Source organism: Corvus brachyrhynchos, unplaced genomic scaffold, assembly GCF_000691975.1.
Source record: "Corvus brachyrhynchos isolate BGI_N302 unplaced genomic scaffold, ASM69197v1 scaffold281, whole genome shotgun sequence".
Lineage (NCBI taxonomy): Eukaryota > Metazoa > Chordata > Aves > Passeriformes > Corvidae > Corvus > Corvus brachyrhynchos.
In genome coordinates this window covers 5,100,848-5,122,901 of record NW_008236509.1, presented here as the reverse complement: position 1 = coordinate 5,122,901, position 22,054 = coordinate 5,100,848, and the positions used below count along the sequence as shown (strand labels likewise).

General features: G+C 36.3%; 1 protein-coding gene across 1 annotated transcript in view; it reads right to left on the bottom strand.

The window, feature by feature from the left end:
- Nucleotides 1-211: 211 nt before the first annotated feature.
- CCDC34 (coiled-coil domain containing 34) overlaps nt 212-22,054 on the bottom strand; it is a 28,184-nt gene continuing 6,341 nt past the window's right edge. Inside the window, exons 3-7 of the mRNA XM_017726286.1 lie at nt 18,423-18,555; nt 15,968-16,075; nt 2,573-2,731; nt 2,004-2,145; nt 212-693 (exon numbers count right to left, since the gene is read on the bottom strand). Coding sequence (XP_017581775.1) covers nt 479-693; nt 2,004-2,145; nt 2,573-2,731; nt 15,968-16,075; nt 18,423-18,555 — 757 coding nt within the window. The 3' untranslated portion in view covers nt 212-478. The remainder of the gene's footprint in view (nt 694-2,003; nt 2,146-2,572; nt 2,732-15,967; nt 16,076-18,422; nt 18,556-22,054) is intronic.

The window sequence follows — 22,054 nt, the reverse complement described above, 5'->3', positions numbered from 1 at the left end:
CAGTACTCCAGCAATAGAAGCTATCCCACTATATGTCTGCAATCCCAATGACATAATAACCCTGGAACTGGTGCAGGCCTTGAATTCCTGCCGCATTAAGCCAAGAATTGTTTTAAAATCTGTTACAAATAGCGTCTTTAAAATATCCTAGTAATATTGGTGCCCAAAATAATAATTACATATAGAAATGAACTCCTTCAACAACAAGAGAGAAAAGGAAGAAACAATCCTGTGCATTTTATTGGTATTGAGTTACAGTCCCATTACAATTTATCTTTTCCTTTTTTTTTAAAACTAAAATGCAATATAGAAAAAACATAAAAAGCCTGATTGGTCGATTAGTGGTAAACACAAAGCCTGCTCACAAAAATGGAAAAAAAAGAAGTAGCACAAAGCAATCTGCTTTGGACATGTAACTACATAGAACTTCACAGTTATGGCCCAGTTTGCTCAAGATTGTAAGAACACTTTTTCTGAACTATAACTTCTTTCTGCACAGAGATCCAATACAAGGGTTGCTCTTGGGCTTCGAAATCACCATTGGTAAAGATGCACAAGGCTGACAAGATACAGGTCTCATACTCTTCTTCAAGGTAAGAAAACTGTCTTCCTTTGGGGGAGGCACATGTACTGGTTTCCAAGGAATGGGGTTACAATATGCTGGAGCCGGATACAAATTTCTATCAGCACTCCCTAAAACATTTAGAAAATACACATAACTAAAAAGGAATATTTACGCTACAATCTTTCCAATGCAAGCAGTTATAATAATCATCTAGACTAATTACTACACAACAGTGTCTTCAGAGAAAGACAGCACAGGCACATCACATAATTTAGGTGATTCAAAATAATAAATATTCCACCTTTTTTTTTTAAACCAGTAACTGGCATATTCTTCACCTCTATTTAAATAATAACCAGGTTGAATGCTCAGTCCTTTGTGTTCTTAATAACTGTAAATGTCTACAAATTGGCTACCTTGTTTTACCTAACCACATGATGGATACACTTCAAAGTTTGTAATACATTCTACTGAATGACATAAGTGAGTAGAGAAGTATTTTTCAAAAATCGTTTAAATAAATGATTGCAGCTGGCAGTATGTAACGAAGGTCCAACCAAAACATGAAGGCAAGGTATATCACTATTTACAAATAAATGTAAGCAAAAGAGTAAAGGTTGTTCACCTGCTTTGTACATGCTTCTTAAACACTCAGAGACCAGAATTTTGGTCCCAAAACTATTTCTGTTGCAAAGTGAAATGGAAGCAATTATTTTAGTTGCATAGAAAAATAATGTGTAATGCAATACCATTTCTTGCTGATTTTCTGCTTTTGTACTATGTGGGATGACAAAAAATACAAAAATAAAGTAAGACTTGTGAAACACCACACTATGAACAGCATTCTCTTCCACACTTCCCTTTCAAACAAAAAAAGGAATAGGATTACAGAAGCCAAGGAGGTACCATGCAGATGAAAAGCAAAACAGAAAGGAAATTTTAGCTCAGTATACAGATTGATGCCCCTGTCTCCTTTTTCAGACAGGACTTCTGTCAGCTTCTAATTGTTCTTGTGTCTCAAAACCCCACCTCTTTTCTAAGGGGGATTCAGGTGTGCTAAGGTGGTGCACACCTTCTGTAACATGAAAACTATCTTTACAAGGATGATGACATAACTAATTTGCTTCACAGGAAACAGTGATTTGCTCTAGTGATTCCTATGCCTGGTGAGAAAAATCAGATAAAATCATAATTTGGGACACCACATAATTATCTCAAATAATACAAATTTCCTCCCAAATAACAAAAAAGGCTAAGAAAAATACAGAAAAGGTCTCAGAATCTGTTTCTCTGACTTATACCATAGTATAGTCATTACTATGTGCCAAAATTAGATATGAGATGAATATCCTAAACAGCCTTCGTTTTACATTAAAATATTAGAAGGAAGGAACCACAAAGCAAAGTCACTGCATATTCGTGTACTAGACATACAAACCTGTAGACTTCCCATGTGGGAAACCATAACCATATAAAGCAGGCTGTGGTTTATTTCTAGCATTTTGCAGCCATTCCTTAAAGATTTTCTCCGATCTTGTTCTCTTCTCCTTTAGCTCAGCCTCCCGTTCTTTTTCTTTTTCCTAGAAATAATAATAAAAAAATTAAGGTACTCCTGGACAAAGCCCTGTACAATATACACAAAATAATAAATAATTTTTTGCAGATTTCCAGACTGCTGAATATATTTCAAATATGTCTTCAAATACGACCACCTTTTCCTAACAATGGAAAAGATGCATTTTTTGGTTTAAGTCTGAAAAAAAAAATTAAAAAACCCCAAACTCCATGTTACTCCAGTGTTTCCCTGAGAAAAACTCAAAGGCTATTAACGAAAATGCATTAACGTGCATCTTACTTTGCTGACCATACCACAGTGTCTCTAATGCGCTAACATTGCAACTCTTGAAAGGTTTTTTCCTACACAACATTGCCATTTGATATCAATATATTCAACGTAAGTTACAGATTAAGTAACTCCATCCAAATAAATGATCAGTTTGTTAATACCTTCTCCTTTTCCTTCTTTTCTGCCTCCTCAGCTCTCTTCTTCTTTAACCATTCTTTATACTTTACGTCAGCCTTTTCTTGTAACTGCATTTTTTCTAGTTCCCTTGTCGCTTTTTCCGCCATTTCTTTGCTCAGCTTTCGTTTCCTTTCTCTTCTTTCCTATGCGAAACATATCAAAAAAACAGAATAGAAATTTTTCAGTATATTTCAAGGAGTGATTCTTTTGAGGAATACAGTTAATTTTATTACACAATCACAAAGAAAATTATCATAAACCTGAAAATATATGTGATATTGTAAGCTCTTTGAAGTCAGAACCTATCCATCACTAGATTCTAGGTAAGATAGTTTTAGACATACAAACTTGTCAAAAAAGATGATAAATTTTACTTTCAGGTCTCCTCATACTACTACATTTACTACTCTGTTTTATTTATTCTGACATTTTCTTTAAACACTTCAGACACTTCTCAATATTTCTGGGAATGAAATACATGGTTGCAGTTCTCAACAATGGTGTGTTAGCTTTACTTGTTGGTGAATCTAGAGCAAACTACAGTTCCAAATGGAAGTCAGGTAAACTGCCCCATTCTAAGAGTCACTGAGATATGCAGATTGTTCAACACACTTAAGCAGAAATTAACAGGAAAATAAAAAGTTCACATAAAAATCCAGTTCATGTTTTGTGGTACTCTCTTTTTATACTCTTTAGCTTATTCACAGAGGGAATACTTCAATAAATCAATCCACACATCTCTCCTGTTCAAATCATGAAAGGGAAAATGAGAAAACACATTCTAGGGCAGGCAAAATGGTAACTTGAGTGTGAAGTGAAATTGCTGCCCGTATGATTTGGAAGACAGAATACACCAGAGGTGTCATTCACTTCTGCATCTTTTCAGAGTGTGTGTATCCAACAACAATGTTCTGAAGATCTTTCTCTAAGCAAACAAACATGTATCTACTGGCCTTTTCTTCATCTAGAGAGGGAGGTATTTTTATTTGAAGAGTAACAATAGCTCTCACTTCTGTTCCTTGTAACCATTATGAAGTGTCTGGAAGCTACTGATTCGATACTATTTCTGCTTAACTCGCTTAGCTCTGAAGCAACTGCATACACATGCGGAAGCAAAAATCTACCAGACAAGCTGTGCACATGACTTGGAGGAGAGGCACAACACTTAAGACCAGTTTCCTCTTAATAGAAAAGAGCTGTTGAAAAAATACATTGGTTTTTTTTTAAGAAATATTCTACTTATACACTTCCCTGCACACTCCTCTTGAACAAAGGAGATATGTAGTTTAGCAGAAACTTATACTGACTCAGAATTATTACAGTTGGCAGTATGGATGTCAAATGCCTAGAACTACAGCTGCAAAGTATAATAAATAAATGAAATACAGGAAAAACACATTCTCAAGAAAACCAGAAATAGACTCCCATTCCATTTTACCATTATATATTACCATTTTTCCCATTAAAAGAACAAAAAGGCAGAAAACTAGAGCTCTCCCCATGTGTCCCTCCCCCACCTTTTCCCAGGTTTACTGTACTTCTGGAAAATCCAATTATGCATAATGAAGCAGAAGCTCCATAATACTGGAGCTGGGGACCAGCACAATTCCTTCAGTCTGGTCTAAACAGGATACCTGTTGGTTCAGTGCTTGTCCCCCATACCAAAACTACCACCAATCCAATAAAGTAGCACATAGAGAGTAAAAACTTCAGCTTATACTGCTCTGCAACACACCACATTTCTGCCAGGAAAGAAGCCAGTTTACAGAACCGCTTGAGTTAGTGTGTCCTGTTCTGTTTGCCAATACCAGAAGCACTACTACAATTTTAACATCAGCAGCTATACTATGCACTGTGGGATTTCCACCCACCACACCCCACCTGCCTCCTTTTACAAGCTATGCTTTATTAGGTCTGTCTACCATAATCTCCAAGGTGGATGTTTCTTCACCTAAAAATAAAGATACTTTCAGTAGTACTGCTCTGGTATACTCTTGTCAAATATTCTTACTTGACAACAAACACTTCTTTGTGTACAAAATGCACACAATTTCACAAAACAATTGCAACTAGCTATTAGCTCTATTTTCTCCTTGGTTTTTTGTTGCTTGGTGGGTTTTTTTCCATTTCACTTTTAATACATTCTAGCAAACATCAGCTTAATCTGTTTTGTAGTATAGGGAAAATGGTCAAATATTAATACACTCCAATTTCAATGCGTATCTGGAATGTAAAACTACACAGAATTATAAAACAATTGGTCTTATTAATATGACTTCACAACACTGAGGCCTGTACATGTGATAAAACTATTTACAACCAAGACCAATGAAAAATTCATTTCATTCTGAGAACTAAAAAAAAGTTGAGATTCTGAAATGTTTTTATGCTAATGAAGAATGGAAACAAGATCTTTCTTAACATGAAACAAATGCTTCCATATTTAAAAATGTTGAAAAGAAAAAATAATGTATTTTTGGCAAAGTATTTAAATATCACCTTCCTGAAAAAGGCAAATAACCAATTGTCTAAGCATTTCCTCCTTCTTCATCTAAAATTCATCTCAATCTCTTTTATTCAGAGCTGTTTCTCTGTCTCTTCATTACCAAATACTCACAAATGCACCAACAACTCTGGAACACATAAAAATCATTAATGTAGATGAGAGATATATGTTAAATCAGTGAGTTAAACTATGGGAGAAGGTGGCTTACAAAGATTTCACACATTTTGTTGTTTGCTGACTTACCTCTGACGTACATGAAAGTAAGTTACAAAACTAAGGATCTTCCAAAACTACAGTCTTTAGCTAAGGGTCTTATTGTATAAAAGACATTAAAATAAATATAGGAGAAAACTGAAAAACTGGGCTACTTCCATACCTATGGAGTTGTTCCATAATGGAAAACAATTATAAGCAGAAAATAGACTAAAAATCTTTCTAAATACTATAAAAGAAAGGCAGGGAAGCTTCTTAAATTATGTATCTTAAATGACAATACTTAGATGAGTTTAGCTACTATCTAGGCTGACTCAAAGTTAAATTAGGTCCTATGTAAACAATAACATGCCATACACACTATCATGAAAGCCATGACTATTGCTAAGTTTTACTTCCAGTGAGACATCCGTAAGACAGGGAGACTCCCTGCAGAATTACAGACTTTACAGCAGCCTAGAAATTTTTCTGCAGACAAATCAGAAATGCTTCCTCCTCTCACAATCAGAACAGCTTTTCCTTCATAAAGTTAGTGTACACCACATTCCCAGCTACTTTAGTAACTTGTTTCATGTCAAGCTTCTATCACCCTGACATTCCCAGCTTTTTCCCCATCCTCATTATAAAAGTCTATCAAAAATGCTATGAACATATATATTAAGGTACATGTTCTTCACTCCGTCTGTTACTTTCCCTTCCATGTACATACGAGGGAAGAAATTATTGTTTATGTTTGGTGTTGTTTAGATTGGGTTTTAAAAATCCTCTTTGATCTTGTCTTCAAAACAGTCACAATTTATTCACTAAACCACTAGTAAATTTACATACACTAAAATATGGTTGCGGGTATTACATAAATTAAGGTATTGATTGTAAAACATCCAATTACTCATTGCAGGAAAGGCTTGTTCTCCTGCCACCCTGCCCAAGCACATAACTAAGGCAAAAGGTTACAAATCTACCCTGAAGGTTCACCACTCTGTGCTGTGATTCTATCAAGTCTCAGAACCTAATGAAGTCTGGGCTAGGTCAATACTTGGAAATCCCCCACCCAACACAAATCCATCTGTCCCACAAAGCAGTGAATGGTGACTCAGTTCACAGCATGTGTCCTACTGAGTCAGTATTAATTACTAACTTTTCAAGAAAAATTAGAACTACATGTATGTGGTGAATGGTCAAAGGATTTTAAAATTTGAAGCATCCCACTTTCTTCCTGACAGAAGGTAGAAATATTAAATAATTTTTCATGCAGGAAAAAAAAACCCTAATTGCTTTTGAAACATAGGCACTATATCCAACTCAAAGAAAACTACTAAAATATATGTTTCTGTATTTTCACATCAATGACTAAATGAGAGGCTGGAATGCACAAAGTGCAGGGGCGTTTTCTGTTTTGCATTTTCTATGCAGACTGTCACTGAGTAGAAGTATTTCCAGAAACTAATGATGTGATTGATATTTTTAAGATATTTTTACTTCTCACAGCAATCCTTTCCATCTTATGGTCCGCAGAATGTGACAACATTTTTCTATTCACAGATAAGGGTTCTACTTCACAGCGGTTTGCTAACAGCTAGCATATTCTAGCATCATTTAATGCTGACTTATGGCAAAATACAGGAAAAGCCCACATTGCCAACATCAGAACACACATCCAAATTTACTCGTTTATCCTCATAATAATCCTGAACATCAACCAGTTTTAGCAGTCTTGGAAATCTGGGTCATTCAGACAATTGTAATTATCTTTTCAATTTTGCCCTGTAACCCAAATCAGTGACCAAGCCTAGGCCACAGGAGTACTTCTTTAATCTCTCTAGAATTTCCATGTGAAAACAAGAGGCTAGAAAGGAGGTCAACAGAGGTCTGAGCAGCAGATGTCTCCCGACAGGCAAGTTTATATCAATTTACTGCTGAAATTCACACAAAGTCAGTGCAGACCCCACTGCAGTCTGGGAACCGGAGAATTACTGGATCTTTCTCCCAAACTGTGTTCATTTCATATGGGGACTCAGTGTATGTGACAAACAAAGTTTTAGTGTACTTGGTCCCTGGAACACTATTGGGATTTTCAGAAGAATGTGGACTCCACGAATGCTGCTGAAATACATGAGCACTCATATTCACCTGTCACCCTGAATTCCTCTTCCAAAACTCTGTCTAAAACTCATTCTAACACTCACTATGAAAAAATAGTTCATTCTACTTACAGAAATCTAAAGGTAATTAAGATTCAGGTACAACCTAAAATTATAACCATGGCATTGATCATGCATGACCTCACAGAAAAAAATTGTGTAAAGACTTTCCAGGTTCAGAGAGTAAAAGACCCACAATATGAAAAAAAAATCCATAAGAAATTAAGCCCAGACCCACAAAAACAATTTAGATATGTAAAGACAGGTATGCACACAGAAAATTTTCATTCTTAAATGCAGTTGGTTCTCATGACTGGAAATCATGTCTACTAGAAGCTTCCCTCACAAACACATTTCTTGAAAGGGTTAGTCTTGAAAAAAGTAGACATCTTAGCATCTCTTTCAAGTCTAAACTGTCAGCCAAAAACCATAGTACATCAGGCTCTACATTAGCAACCAGTGCTTTGACTCAACAACAGTTCAACTGTAAGAACATTAACCTAGGACAGGGTAGATCTGGATTTCATTACATTTCTGCCTGAGGAGATTCCAACTAACATGTCCCCAGGCTGCAGGCTGGGATGACAGGATTCTCCACCCCTTCTGTGGAAGTGGTATCACTCCTCACAAAATAATTAACAACTCATTGGATGAGAGAAAGACAGTATGAGCAAGCATAGCTTTTGAACTTGAAAGTCATGCTTGAGCTGTTGAACAATCTGTGCTCTGTATTAACCATGCTGAGATAAAGTACACATTAAACAAAAAGCCTTTGGTGTAAGAGTTGGCATCTAGATGTCTCTTCTGGGAGGAATTACACAGCACAGCAAAAAGGGAAGTGTCATAGGTTAGCAAGCATAGTCCCGGAAGGGATGTCCTTGCTAAGGGGTGCTTACTGCTTCCTCTATGACCTGATAGAACCTATCAGCTGGCCAGTTTGAATATGGACAATTCTCTAAGCCACTTAAAATTGTGATCGCCTCTGTGATCCACACTTAAGAACAGACAAACTCCCCCCCTCAAGCTCTCTCTCGTTTCCAGTGCTGGGACAGGTGGGCTGAAATTCTGTTGTGAAGCTATGATATATCAGAGTATCCTGTTGTAATTTCATGAAGATATGGGGGGTGGAGTGTTCAACTCGTGAGCAAAAGCACCTGCGCTGAGATAGGCAGATGCTGACGCAGCTGTAATTTCATGAGAAGTTTGGACAGGGAGAGATGAACCAGATGAGGACTTTTGCTCCAAACGGGAAAGGAGAAAACCTCAGTCCCTAGAGATGAACCAGATGAGGACTTTTGCTCCAAACGGGAAAGGAGAAAACCTCAGTCCCTAGAGATGAACCAGATGAGGACTTTTGCTCCAAACGGGAAAGGAGAAAACCTCAGTCCCTAGAGATGAACCAGATGAGGACTTTTGCTCCAAATGGGAAAGGAGAAAACCTCAGTTCCTAGAGATGCTCCCAGAGATAGTCCTAACGATGAAGATGATGAAGACCCTTTGCTCCCAGGGAAGGAGAAGGGCCTCTGTTTTTGTTTCTGAACGGCTCAACCTTAAAATTGTACCCAAAAAACTTCAAGAGTGGACCCTCGAAAGCAGTTGCGGGAAAAGCTGCAAGTCGGGGGAAGGGACTCACATGCGAGCAGAGAGACTCCTCTTCCTAAATGGACTGAACAATATTTGGAAGTGGGCGGCTGTCTCGTTGTGATAACGTTTTCATAGCACGAGCAATAAGAGACTTCTCTTTTAAATGGACTAAACAAGGTTATTATGGAAGTGGTAAACAGACTGAACATCTTAAGGGTTGTCTTTTTACATTATCAGTGGGAGAAGGGAGGAAGGTGGGGGGGAGGAGGAGAGTTCTGAAGGTATGGTATAATTTTTTTTTTTTCCTTCTTTTAGGTCTGTTAATAAACTTCTTTATATTCTTTCAAGTTTGGTGCCTGCTTTGCGTTTCTCCTAATTCTTATCTCACAGAAGATAAACAGTAATGAGTATTTTGGACCAAACCACTACAGGAAGTCTGCTCCAAGAACGGTCATTCATTACTATACAGTGTGATGGTTCTAGGCTTTCATATACTTCTTACTGCTTTTTGCTTCTCATAAAGACTATCAGCCAACAGCACAGTAAATGGTAAGAACAAAATTTTCAGTGAAAAAGCATTCAAACAGAACTTTTCCATCCTGAACCTAGTTTCCATTAAAATTATATTTTTCAGTAAGTAAAGGGGTCTTATTGAAAAGAAAAGAACAATAAAAATGTTGAACATCCAAATTCTATTCTTAATGCCTGCTTGGTCATATTTACTTTTAAGAAAAAAAAAGAGTGTTGCCTTATTCTCTATTCAACAATGCAGAAAGTATTAGAAATGTTACAGTCGAATTTAGATTGGTATTAGAATAATTGGTTTTTTCAATGGAAAATTGTAACTTCACCACTTGTGCTTTTACAACTTTGCTAGGTATCACATTATTACAGCATAAAGAATTACATGCAAAGACTAAATACAAGGATGTTAATAAAATGAGTTTCAGAATTAGTTATTTTGGGATGCAAGCATTCCTCTTTGGGGATTTCTCTTACTGTTGCAAAGATACGCATAACACATGTAGTGGGTTTTGTTTTGGATGGACTTAATTTTCTTCATAGCAGCTCCCGTTGTGCTTTGTTTGGATTTGTGAACAAAACGGTGTTTGTTGATAACATAAGTTATCACTAATCAATGCTTACGAAGCTTCAAGGTCTTTTCTGCTTCTCATCCCATCCCACCAGTGCATAGTCAGGGGGTTGTGCAAGGAGTTGGGAGGGGGCAAAGCCAGAACAGCTGACACCAACCAACCCAAGGGATATCCCAGACCATACTGCTCAGCAATAAAAGCTGGTGGGAGCAAATGAGGGGCTACGTGGGGTCTCAACTGCCTACTGGGGCTAACCCAAGAATGTAATATATATATATACATATATAATGTAAATATTTATATTTACACACATGTATATATATGAATTGAATACTCTAGATATTGCTAAGTTCATATTCTATTGGCATTGTAAAAATGAAGCAGCTTTGCAGAGTCAGTAAAGGTGGATTAAATATGATTTGAAGATACCATATTAGATTGTAGCAGGTAGAGTACACTGCATCAGAGTTGATTTTTTTAATATGTAATCAAAAAGCTGTTGTCATCAAGCCTGACCTTTAATCCTAATATTTTATTCAGCAAGAATTCATAAGAGGTTCTGACTGTTATGACAATGTTAAAGAATTAAACAGTCATGGCAGTTTACAGGCTCTTCACAGTTTATGCATTCACAATGCATTTCTCAAAAGCTTTTCATCCTTTGATTTGAAACCAGTACTTTGATTTAATCAGTAATTCCACAATTACAAGTACCTTACCAAAGTGTCCACAGCTGATGATAGGAATGAAAGAGACTTCACATTATAGGATCAGAAGTTCACATAAAACAGGAAAAGAAAAAACCTTGGCTACTGCCAAAAGCGAGATTCCTATGCTATGGCAAAATATTAGGAGGTAAGTCTTATATACCTCAGGTTCTGCAGATATGGTCTTGTAAACACTGCACTCTCTACTACTACTCTAATAGATACGCAAGTCTTAAACCCAAATTATGCCTACAACGGTAAAGGCAGGGGCTGGGCTCCCATTTACATGAACATAAGAACACTTCATGTGAGACTACATAAAAAGCAATAGTCAAAACCATCCTCAGTTCTTTAAATAATTAACAGTAAAAGAACACTAGCAAAGAGTTCTCCATACTTCACCTCATTCTTGGGAAATGAGGTGCTAAGGGTAGGGTTTTCTTCCTGGAAGAAGGCTACATGTATCTTGAATCAATTAGTTCAAGGGAAAATAAGGGAAAAAATAAATCCAACTGGCTTCAGAGAGCAGCTTACATATATTCCAAATCAGAAGAGAAGCTCCAGGAACTTCCACTGATTAGAACACAGTAAGTTATCACTCAGTAGGACCAGTGCCTGGTCACACTGTGAAGGAACTTGGAATTGAACCATACTGAACAAGTTCTCAAGAGTGGTGGCCTTCAAAGGAAACACTACAAAAGAAAGTATGAATGAGTGATCAACTCTGAACGTCTATGACCTTAACTATCATGTTATTTTACTGCATGTTTTTTATCCAGCCAGAGTTTTGTCATCGCATATTAATTGAACAGAATTTAGATGAGAGAGAAAAATCTTTGGAAGGAACCAGAAATGTGATTCCCAAATATTTTGAGGATAAATAGCAGTATTTTTTATCTTCCTCCTTAAACTGTAATTTACCCAAGTCTGTAAACAGTCTACTTATCATCTACAAACAGCTAAGCCAAAGAGTAACAAAACTTCTATTTGTTAAACAAGACCATATTTGACAAGCCACAAGTCATACAGATGCCGCTATGGAGAGAAGCTTTTCAAAATGTATCACACAAGTAGGTACCCCGATTCAAATAATTCCAAGACACAGTTTAGAGGACTGTATTGAAGGTGCTGGCTGCACATTTTGTGTTAAACTTACTCAGTGGTGGAGAACAATGACTGAAGTTAACTCATTTGTTCAGAATCTACGTGGAGTCACAGGAGATTACAGACTTCAAAGGCCTCTTCTTTTTAATGATAAAATTCTAGCCATTCTTTACTTCTTGGTTTTATTTTCAATAAAAAACTTCATCCTAAGAATGGGTCCTTTCTTGGCTGCTCCCCCTCCAGAAAAGAAAAAAACCCACAGTGCAATAATGAACAGACAGAGAGAAAATACGATTTCACAAGCATTAATTCTAATCTGAAGAAATTAAATACAAATTAGTTTTCAATCTTGAATACCTATTCAAGATGTAGTTCAATGATAATATGGCAATCAAGGATGTCAATTCCTTTTGTTTCAAACTCTGCAGTTCACTATAAGCGCCTTACCAAGCTGGAGCCTAAAACCAGCAATAAATAATCAAGCAAATACCAGAGAGATGAAGACAGATTCTAATGACTTTGCTGATCTATCTTCAGTTCCGCATAACACTTAAACCAAGGCTACTTTAATAATGAAAACAGGACACTGAACACCAAATCTACTTGCTCAGCATTTATAACCATAACAACCTCATTTTTATCAATAACTCTAACAGTAACTCAGAAATAACAGTTCTAGTTACATAAAAAATCATGTTATGTTCATTTTTCTTCTGGAATCAAAAGCATGCTTAGAGTTATTTTAGAGTTAAAATATTTCACTTGATACTCCTATGACTTGCTAAAAAGTCAACAGACAATTTACTGTTTGCCCACAAATTACTCAACTTTAAGAGGGAGAGAAAGTAAGACTATTTTTGTCCAGGAGAGATCCAGTACCTTACTGAAAATTGTACAGGCATTGTTAGGTCCAGGAAAGTGCCTAACAATTGATTTTATTAAGCTTTTAATTCCTAGTGAGCTGCAAAATTTTGCCATAAACAAACACTTGTATAACCATTATTTCATGGCTTAGCATCTTCTTTGATGGCTCATTATTTCAAAATACTACTTCTAGTTCACTTACAACCTTTAAGAACCACAAAAGTTATTTACATAAAGAATACTAAATAGCTAGGATTCCTTTATTTTCAAAAATAGTTTATGTAAAATGAAAGAAAGAAAACTATAACAACACATAATTTTTAATCTATATTAAATAATAAAAAAACCAATAGTGAACACACAAACAGTGTTCAAGCTTTGCTTCCTAACCCCACCCTAAAGGACCATATTTAACAGTTAGAGCATCACAACTAAAATTGCTATACAAGAACACTGGCTTGACATACAGAAAACCAGAATTCTTTTATGCAAACACAAACATTTTACTTCTGACATAAATGTCTCTCACATTCACAGTATGAAGACTCTTCCAGCAGTGTCTCCTGGTGCTGGATGCTCAAGATGAAGGAAAAAGTTTCACGTATGCTCAAGTGTGCCTTACTTTCTTCATCACTACAGTACTGAGCAATAGAAAAGGATACAGACTTGTGGAGATTACAGAGATAAGATCCCTGAAAGTACTGCCTCTTGGCAAATAAAGCATTTTCTGCACTCTACACACAGGGCTCAGAATCAATAACTGAACTTGAAAAAGGTGAGTGCTTAATGGAAATTTCAGTAAAGTATACTGCAAGTTTTGCCTCAAGAAGCACCTTTTGATATTTCTATGAGAAAGTGTTTTCCAAATAGGAGATATATACACAGTCCCCTAGAAAATTATATCAACTGTGAGTGCTCATGACTCTAACCTTAACTACAGCTGAAATCTTGATGCAATTTCAAACATCTTAGTCACTGAATTGACATATTTATCCTTCAGTCTGTATCCAGTTCCACAAATAATCTTGTGGAAACTTGAAATGGGACAGTCTATGCAGCACAAATATCCTATGGACAGATAAGCTTTTAAGTTCAGTTTGTCCTTGATTTGAGTGTGGCTTATAGGAAAGACTAGCCAATGAATCATCTGATTTCAATTAAAATCAGCTTACTTTTCTAAACACTTGGGACATGTTCTAAGGATGACATTATGCTTCCAAAACATAATATGATAAAGTCCAGACACAAGCATGTTTTTTTGCCTGTCCTCTGGGCTGGTTTGATTACGATAAAAAAGACCTCCTATTCCCACTGACAACAGAATAGAAGCTGTTAACCAGTAAATCCACAAAGTTCCAAGGAAAATCTGAATAAGTAGAAATTTATAGAAGTTGAAGGAGGGGATAGGGGTAGTGAGGAGGAGACAGAAGGAAAACTTCTGGTTTTGAACTGGAAGTGTTTTAAGAGGCAGATCAACTCTTTCAAGCCAATGAATAGGTAGAGACACCTAGAATTTAATTTTCATTTAAATTTCATTTTGGAAGAGGAAAATGGCATTGTATATGCTGAATAATAAATCTACTTTTTGCTGTGTAATTTAATTAGTAATATAAATCATAATAACTTAATCGAGCAGGATAGGTTCTGCTGTTTATACCAATTATCCAACCAGCATTAAGACTAAGATTAATTAGGTTAGATCCAAACATATGTTATTCTAGTGGTTCTAGGCTGAATCTGAAGAAGGAGTTCTGAAATAATGAAAACAAATGTATTAGGTCTGCCCATCCAACACAGCTAGTGCTATTGGGATATTTTTAGTGAATTTTCATCTGATTTTATTCAGAAACAGAAGTATAGAACAGTAAACAACTGGTATTGCTACAGACCATAAGACAATGAACACATACACCCATGCACTACCAGAGGCTGAACATGCCCTGGTCTCCCAAGCGTTCCCAATTCTGCCATCAAGTGCATATGCTCACTTGGTGTGACACAGCTGTATAGAGATCCATTGATGTGGGAGACAGAGGAGTAGAAACTCCTGCAATTAAAGGAGGCTTTGATTTACAACCCTGGAAGAGACTAGGTCTGGCTTAATTGACAGAGATTTGTGGACTTTAAGCAAAAGGATTACAAACTTGTGTTCCTACAATTATAAGTAAAATTGTACACTGGGTGTTTTGGTGAAGGGTTTTAAAATATAATAGTGTGATTTTATATAGTTTAAGTTAAGAATGTAGATGGTATAAGAGAGACATCTGTGTGTACGTGACATGAGAAGTTATTGGTCAAGACATAGCTGCATTGCAGTGAGAAGTGCCACAGGTGATAGGTCATTAATCTAAAACAAAGTGTCATTTTAAGTATCTATTGGATTAGAAAGTTATAAATTACAATGTAACCATAAATCTTGTGACTAGTCGCCATTACTCGGAGGTGTTGTAAAATCTCATGCGTCGACTGATGCGCTTGTTATTTTAAACAATAAATTCGTGTAATTGCATAGTCCCATCCCTTAAAGTTATTTTCCTCCGACACGTGAAAGCGCGGGAAACGGTCATATTGAGATCAGGATTCTGTCTGTTTCTGACCTTGGACTCAGGCATCCCCCTCAAGAGAACTTAAAAATCTTTTGATCCCACCCAGAAATTAATTATTGAGTGAAGGAGTTCCCAATTACTAATTGTGGTCTACTGGGAATTTCTTCAATCTGGCCCCATACCTCAATTATCTCTCTAACCTTACCACACTCTTTGCCTGTTCATGGTGATATTTAACTAAATCCTTCTTCTGGCTCTACAAGACATTGCACACAGACAGGATGTACATTTAACCCAAAACGTTTGGGCACTGAACCTGGGAAGTCTGGGTACATTAAAGATCAAAACCCCAGCTATAATCAGCAGAAAGCTACTGCACAAGATGTACACCAATTGTCAGTTATCTGACTACTCAGAAAACAAATCCCTTTGTATCTCACAGAAAAAAGCCCATCAGTCTTAAAAAAAAGTTTAGCTGTTTTGGCATGTTTTTATAATTTTCAATTAAAGCAGCCATTTACTCAGCAAACTAAAACCATGGAAGTCCAAACAGACTGAGTAAATTTTACATAGGCTTACTCAAGCACGGCATGAATATTTCCAGCCAAAGCAGTATTTACCTCTTCTCTTTTTTTCTGGACCCATTCCTTGTGTTTCTCTTCAGCTATCCTTTTTCTTCTTTCACATTCTTGATATTGCTTCATTTTCTCAAGCTGTATATTCATTTCCTAATTAAAGAAAAAGTATACATCTCAAATCTGTGGTGACCGTTTACAGGCAGTACTGTAAATAGTATTATGGCAATAGTGCTGCAGTTAAAACAAGGTAAGCATTAGATTTTGGTATTTTTCCTTCACTAAGATTTTGGAGAAGATTAATGACAGTCAACACAGAAATACTATGAAATACAACCAATGAAAATGTATAATTTTTAGGATAGTAACTGGAAATACATATTTTAATTAGATTTTGGAAGCAATTAAATGTACCAAATCACTCCACAGTTTATTGAAATGCCTTTTTAGTCAGCAGAATCTTAATTTGCAGCAGTACTTTCCTACAATATTTAAAATTTACATTGTGTACTTCTCTGCACTGTGGAAGGTATCAAAAGCTAAGTGAAGTATTATTCACCTGTGATTTTTAGTACCAGAACTACTAGAACTTTAGGGCTTAACCCAAAACTTACTAAAGCCAAAATTATCGCAGATTCTAGCAAACTTTGAAACAGAAGGTTGATTTTGAAGATGAGAGAAGAAATTCCAAAGTATCTTTATATGATATACAGTATATATGCAGTCACTTGCATCTCTCCAGTGAAGTTAATAAAGAAAAAACATAACTAAGGAGACAATTTGAGATGTCTAGCTTCTCCAACTGTAACATTAACAAAAAGTCCTAATTTTTAATGAAAATTCATACCTTCAAACACAGGACAGATGGAATTATTTCCATGAAACTGATTTTCTGCAGTCAGTTTCAGAAAGAACACCCTTTTCTTATGACATTGAATTTCAGTTTAATAGGACATCAAGAGAAGCTTACAGAGAGCTCAAACACCCACAATACAGACATGGTTTGAAAATACAGTTGTTGCTGTATTGAGGCAAAGTTACAGCAAATAATGTCTCCTTTGAGTTCCAAGACACCTGTATTGCAGGTATCCTGGCTTCTGTAAAAGCTGATGGCACTGTAAGTACCTTAGAAGACCCAACTTAATTCCACTCCAAATGTTTATCCACATTTTTGACATTCAGGGCCGACTTGGTGCTAATGTCATCAAAAGATCTATCTGGGACTTCCCAGTTGTTTCTCAGGATATCAGTTTAGAATACTTTTAATATGCAAACATAGCAATAATTTTCTATATAAATATCACATATTTCATTCTTTTCTGGCATCTTACAGAAGTGTTGATTATATTTTTCCCCCAAATATAAGCTTTTCACTTTGCCTTGCTGCAGTTTGACATCTAATGTTTTCAAAATCTTACAAACTAGAAATATTTACCTATATGACTATTTTCTACTGGCATTAAGTAATGCTTGTCCTATGACTGTTCTTAATACTTAGTTGAGAGACATCTGCTAGCTTACATTTACATTACCAATCCAGAATATAAATGGGAAGTCATGAATTGCTTCATTTGTTTGGTTTGTTGATTTTGTTTGATAAGTTCGGTTGATATTAATGGATCAAAGCATATTCCTTAAGTTTAACAAACTACTTTGGTATACTGCTGATCTTTAAAATACTGTTCCTGAACCTTCCAGTGGTACATGTTTTATAAACAACATGAGGTAGCCCACATAAAACAGCTGTATGCTATATTCACTTTACAGATAATCACAGAAAGCCTAGGAAAACATTCAAGGTCAAATAGTTAATCAATAACTAAAGTGAGAAATTACCTAATTTTGATGTGATTGTTCTAATCACTACCCAATACTTCCCATTTGATTTTCAACAACAGTATCATTTAATCAACTGCCAACTACAAACAGAATAATCAAGAAAAGATAGAGTGCTCTCACTTAATTGTGTCCCAGCCCTGGCTCTCAAGAACTGTTCATCTGCAAGGGGGCAAAAGACAGACTGAGGGGGAAAAAATGCTGTAACAGGGATCCCTATCCTGGGAAAGGACACCAAACAGTTGTAAAATTACATGCTAAGTGAGTAACACCACTGTGCCTCAAAACTAACCAAGTAGCTTGGCATACTTACAATCAGTACACACCCCATTTTCTTCTACATGCAGGCATACGTACCCATGATGAAAATCAAGGTAGTAATTATATAAATGTTTTAATTTTCTAAAATTAAACCATTACCTGACAGTTGGATAAACAAAATATTATACAGCACCAGTTCAATGAAGCATAACATTTAGCAAAAGAGAATGCACACAGTATGAATCACGCCAGCAATGACAAACACAAACACTTTGGAGGCCTAAGACACTAAAAAAAAAAAAGGGAAAAAAACCTACTTGTGTTTCTACAACCAAAGGAAAAGAAAATGCTGTGTTTGCTATCTTCTATTAGACTTAGAATGAAGCCAATTGGATGTAATCACCTCTGCAGCTCTAGCTTGTAAGCGGGCACGCAGTTCCTTCTCTTTGCCAATGAACCACTCTTCCCATGGCGAAAGGTTATCTTTCAAAGGTGACACTTTTCTCCCCCCTGCTATTTCAGAGCATTCAGCCTTCCTGAATTAAAAACAAGAAACATAAGAGAATATTATCTATAATGTATTTGACTGAAAAGTTAAGCAGTGTTACTGTCTTGAAAAAGTACTTTTCTTTTATGGCATAATGTGACAACAATGACAGAATTTTTCTACTTGCTTAGTAATCTCCCTAATGGATAAAATGGCATTTATAATGCACCTCTGACCATCCCCCTTACATTCTACCTTCTGCTTACTAAATTCTAGCTTGTTAGTGATTCTAAACTGTGGAACAGATCCAAACATTACCTTTTAGGAATTAAACAAAAATAATACCTTTTAGGAACTAAACAAAAAGATTACCAGTAACATCAAAGTGTCACTTTCCTTCTCACATATGGAAGCCAAGGAAAAACCAAGATTTAATATTAACATCCTATCCTTGGTCACAAGAAGCTCCATGTATCAAGTGGTCTTTAGCAAAAGCAAAGCAAAAGCTAGAATGTATTTTCTTCATTCAAGTCGTATACAAGTGGATTCATGGTATCAAGCAACCTCAGCATTACGAATCCATTCATTACTAATGCATCCATTCAATCCAATAAAGTTTTCCACCTTAAAACGCTTTCACAGGAAATGTGCTTAAGAAATACAGCTAGTATACAATACTTGATGGTATTATACAAGATTGTGTTAGACATTTAATAGGATATCTCACATAAGTCACTCGTAACTTCTTTACTCGTTACTAATGCAGCAATCCTACCCCCGGTCAGAAATATCTTTTATAATATTCTATACATGTATTATTTCATAAGTAACACAATATATTAGGATCCAAGTCAGCAAAGTTTGAAAACATGCCAAGAGATTTCTTTAAAAGATTTCTTCTATCTGCCACAGAATTTTTTCTTGAGAACAAAGCAGTGAAACTAGACTTCACGTTAGTATTTCATATGGATGTACAGACTCTGGAAATACCTACCTACATACATACTTCACTACAGTGAGGAATTCTGTTTGCTGAATCTAAGCTACAGAAGAAGCATCCAACAAGCATATTATGCTAATGCTCAGGAAATCAATCTTTTAAATAGAAGATATCTGGGCTTTATCAATATAAAAGTACAACATATTCACAGGACACAGCAATACTCTGATACTCTATTGCAAAACATTTTCTGTCCCACTCATCTTTAGAATACATGTCTGTGGTAGAAAGCATTTGGGGACAACACCAGTGCTAGGGAGTTTTGTCCTACTCTTCTCTGTTATTTTACCCATATGTGTTTGTGCTAGCAGGACCAAGACAGGGGAACTGATTTACACTGAAACCTACCTGGAACAGGTTTATTTCTCTGAACAAACCCACTTTTACAGTGTGCTGCCACAGAGATCCAGAATAACAGAACTGACAGGGACACCCTTGCATGTCACAAGACCATGCAAGGACAGAAGCAGCACAGACCAAACACTCACAAGCCCAGCATAGTCCAACACATTCTGCTGCACCCTAGGGCTTTTATGCTACAGGATTAATAAAGACCAAAAATTTAACAGAGACAGCTTTTAAACACATACATATAATAACAGATACCACTTAAGAATGTTTAATAAAACATTTTGTAAGGAAATAAGTCTCTGAAAGTTTATTAAAGGATAAAAGTACTACACATTCACATTCAGGGAAAAACCCTGTAACTTTGCACAGACTTGACATTTTGGGCAGGGATACTTCCTCAATACATTCCTTTGCTTTGCATGATTTGCATTATGGCACCTAGTACTGGAACATGGCTGACAAATTAAACCGACCTTAGAAAAAGTACTAGGAGAATGAATAAATTAAGAAAAACAATATTTACTATGTCTTTTCTGGTATCAGTACTCATGAAATTTAAGCTGTCAACTTCTCAAAAAAGTTATTCACAGTAATAGATTAAAAACTTACTGTAGATGAGTAAGAAATAACAGAAAATGAAGCTTAAACAGAGGAAAACACAAACTCAGTATTAAGGCCTGTTAGGAGAAATACTTCTCCAATACTGTGTCGAAAGTTCTCCAATCGCACCAGAACCCAGCCTTTCTTGGTGTGCATTGCAGCCACCAGTCACACTGTCCCTGGCACACCAACCATGTATTTTGAACCACACAGACCTTGAATTTCACAGTGCCATTTTCTGAAATTCTAGCTTGTTCACAGTTAAGAACTTCTTCAAAATAATTACGGTAAGACTTCTTAAGATACCCCATTCTCAAGTGCGTATTTATTTCTAACTAAGTATCTTAAATCAAACTGGACACATCTGGCATTAGACCTGAAGCCTGATTAATAAAAAACAGTGATTATCATTTGCATATATGCACTGACGTCACACCATCAAACATAGCACTGATCCACAATGAAAGTATGAAAATGCCTAACCCCATTTCAGAAGGCCTTGTTTTCACCCTTTCTCTTTTGCAAATATTGCATTTCCCAATGTATCTGCCTCCAGTTAATTTTTGTGTAGTTTTAAGACGACAAGAACAACAAAAAGATTCAGAGTCTATGCATATGTGGGGGTCTATATAAGAAGTGGTTTTTATTATTGTACTTCCAAGATCTTGGCAGCTATACACAGAAGCTGCTATATGAACACTTGGTAGGCACTTAGTACAACATGGCAGCAGCATTACTCAGAAGCAGTGTCTGCATTAACGAAGCATGTATTTTCCCCACAGTTTAATAAGACTCTGCCAACTCAGGCCCTAAAAGAGGTTGTCTTCAGCTGCATCTTACTGCTGCCAGAGAATACTGCAGCAACAGGCCCAAGAGTTGGGAGCTGTTTCAAATAGCCTCTCAAGCTGCAAACACAAGTTGTAGCTTGAACAAATTGCAACAGAACGTTAAGGTGCATGAACAAAATTGCTTATTGGGAAGAAGTATATGGACAGGTAACAGAAAAACTGAAAGGGATCACGAACTGGCTGATCTCTTCACTCTGAAGCTTCTGGAAATGCTTTTAAGCAAATTCACTGTGATCCATATTCCTTCACTGCTCTCCATGGAAATTTGAAAACCATGCTGGAAACCTGCACCCCTGTAAAGCTCTGCTGTCCTTTCTTTACTCCACTGTCACTTTTAGCTCAGTTTAACCTTGCTAGTTACATTCACCACCAGTTAATGCATAAGTCTGGGAAGTTTCCATCATAAAGTGGTATTCCAGAATAGGATAGGCACTCCCTGCTATTCCCCCTTCTGTTTTAAAGGGAAGAATAAGAATTATTTATTCTCCTATCAAGCCAGCGAGATCCCAAGTAAAAAGAAGGCGTATTATGTTTGCATATAATTAAAATGGAACAAGATGTAAGCCACAGGAGCAGGAGCTGTGCAATGCATGCATACAAAGCTGAATCTGGACCCAGCCATATACACTACGAAAAACAGCCCTTTAGTCCGCAACCACTTTTAAATTAAGGCAGGAAACATTGCAGGCCAACTGCCTATAAACAATTCATGAGCCCATAAAAATATTCAGCTGTTCACTGAGAAGACT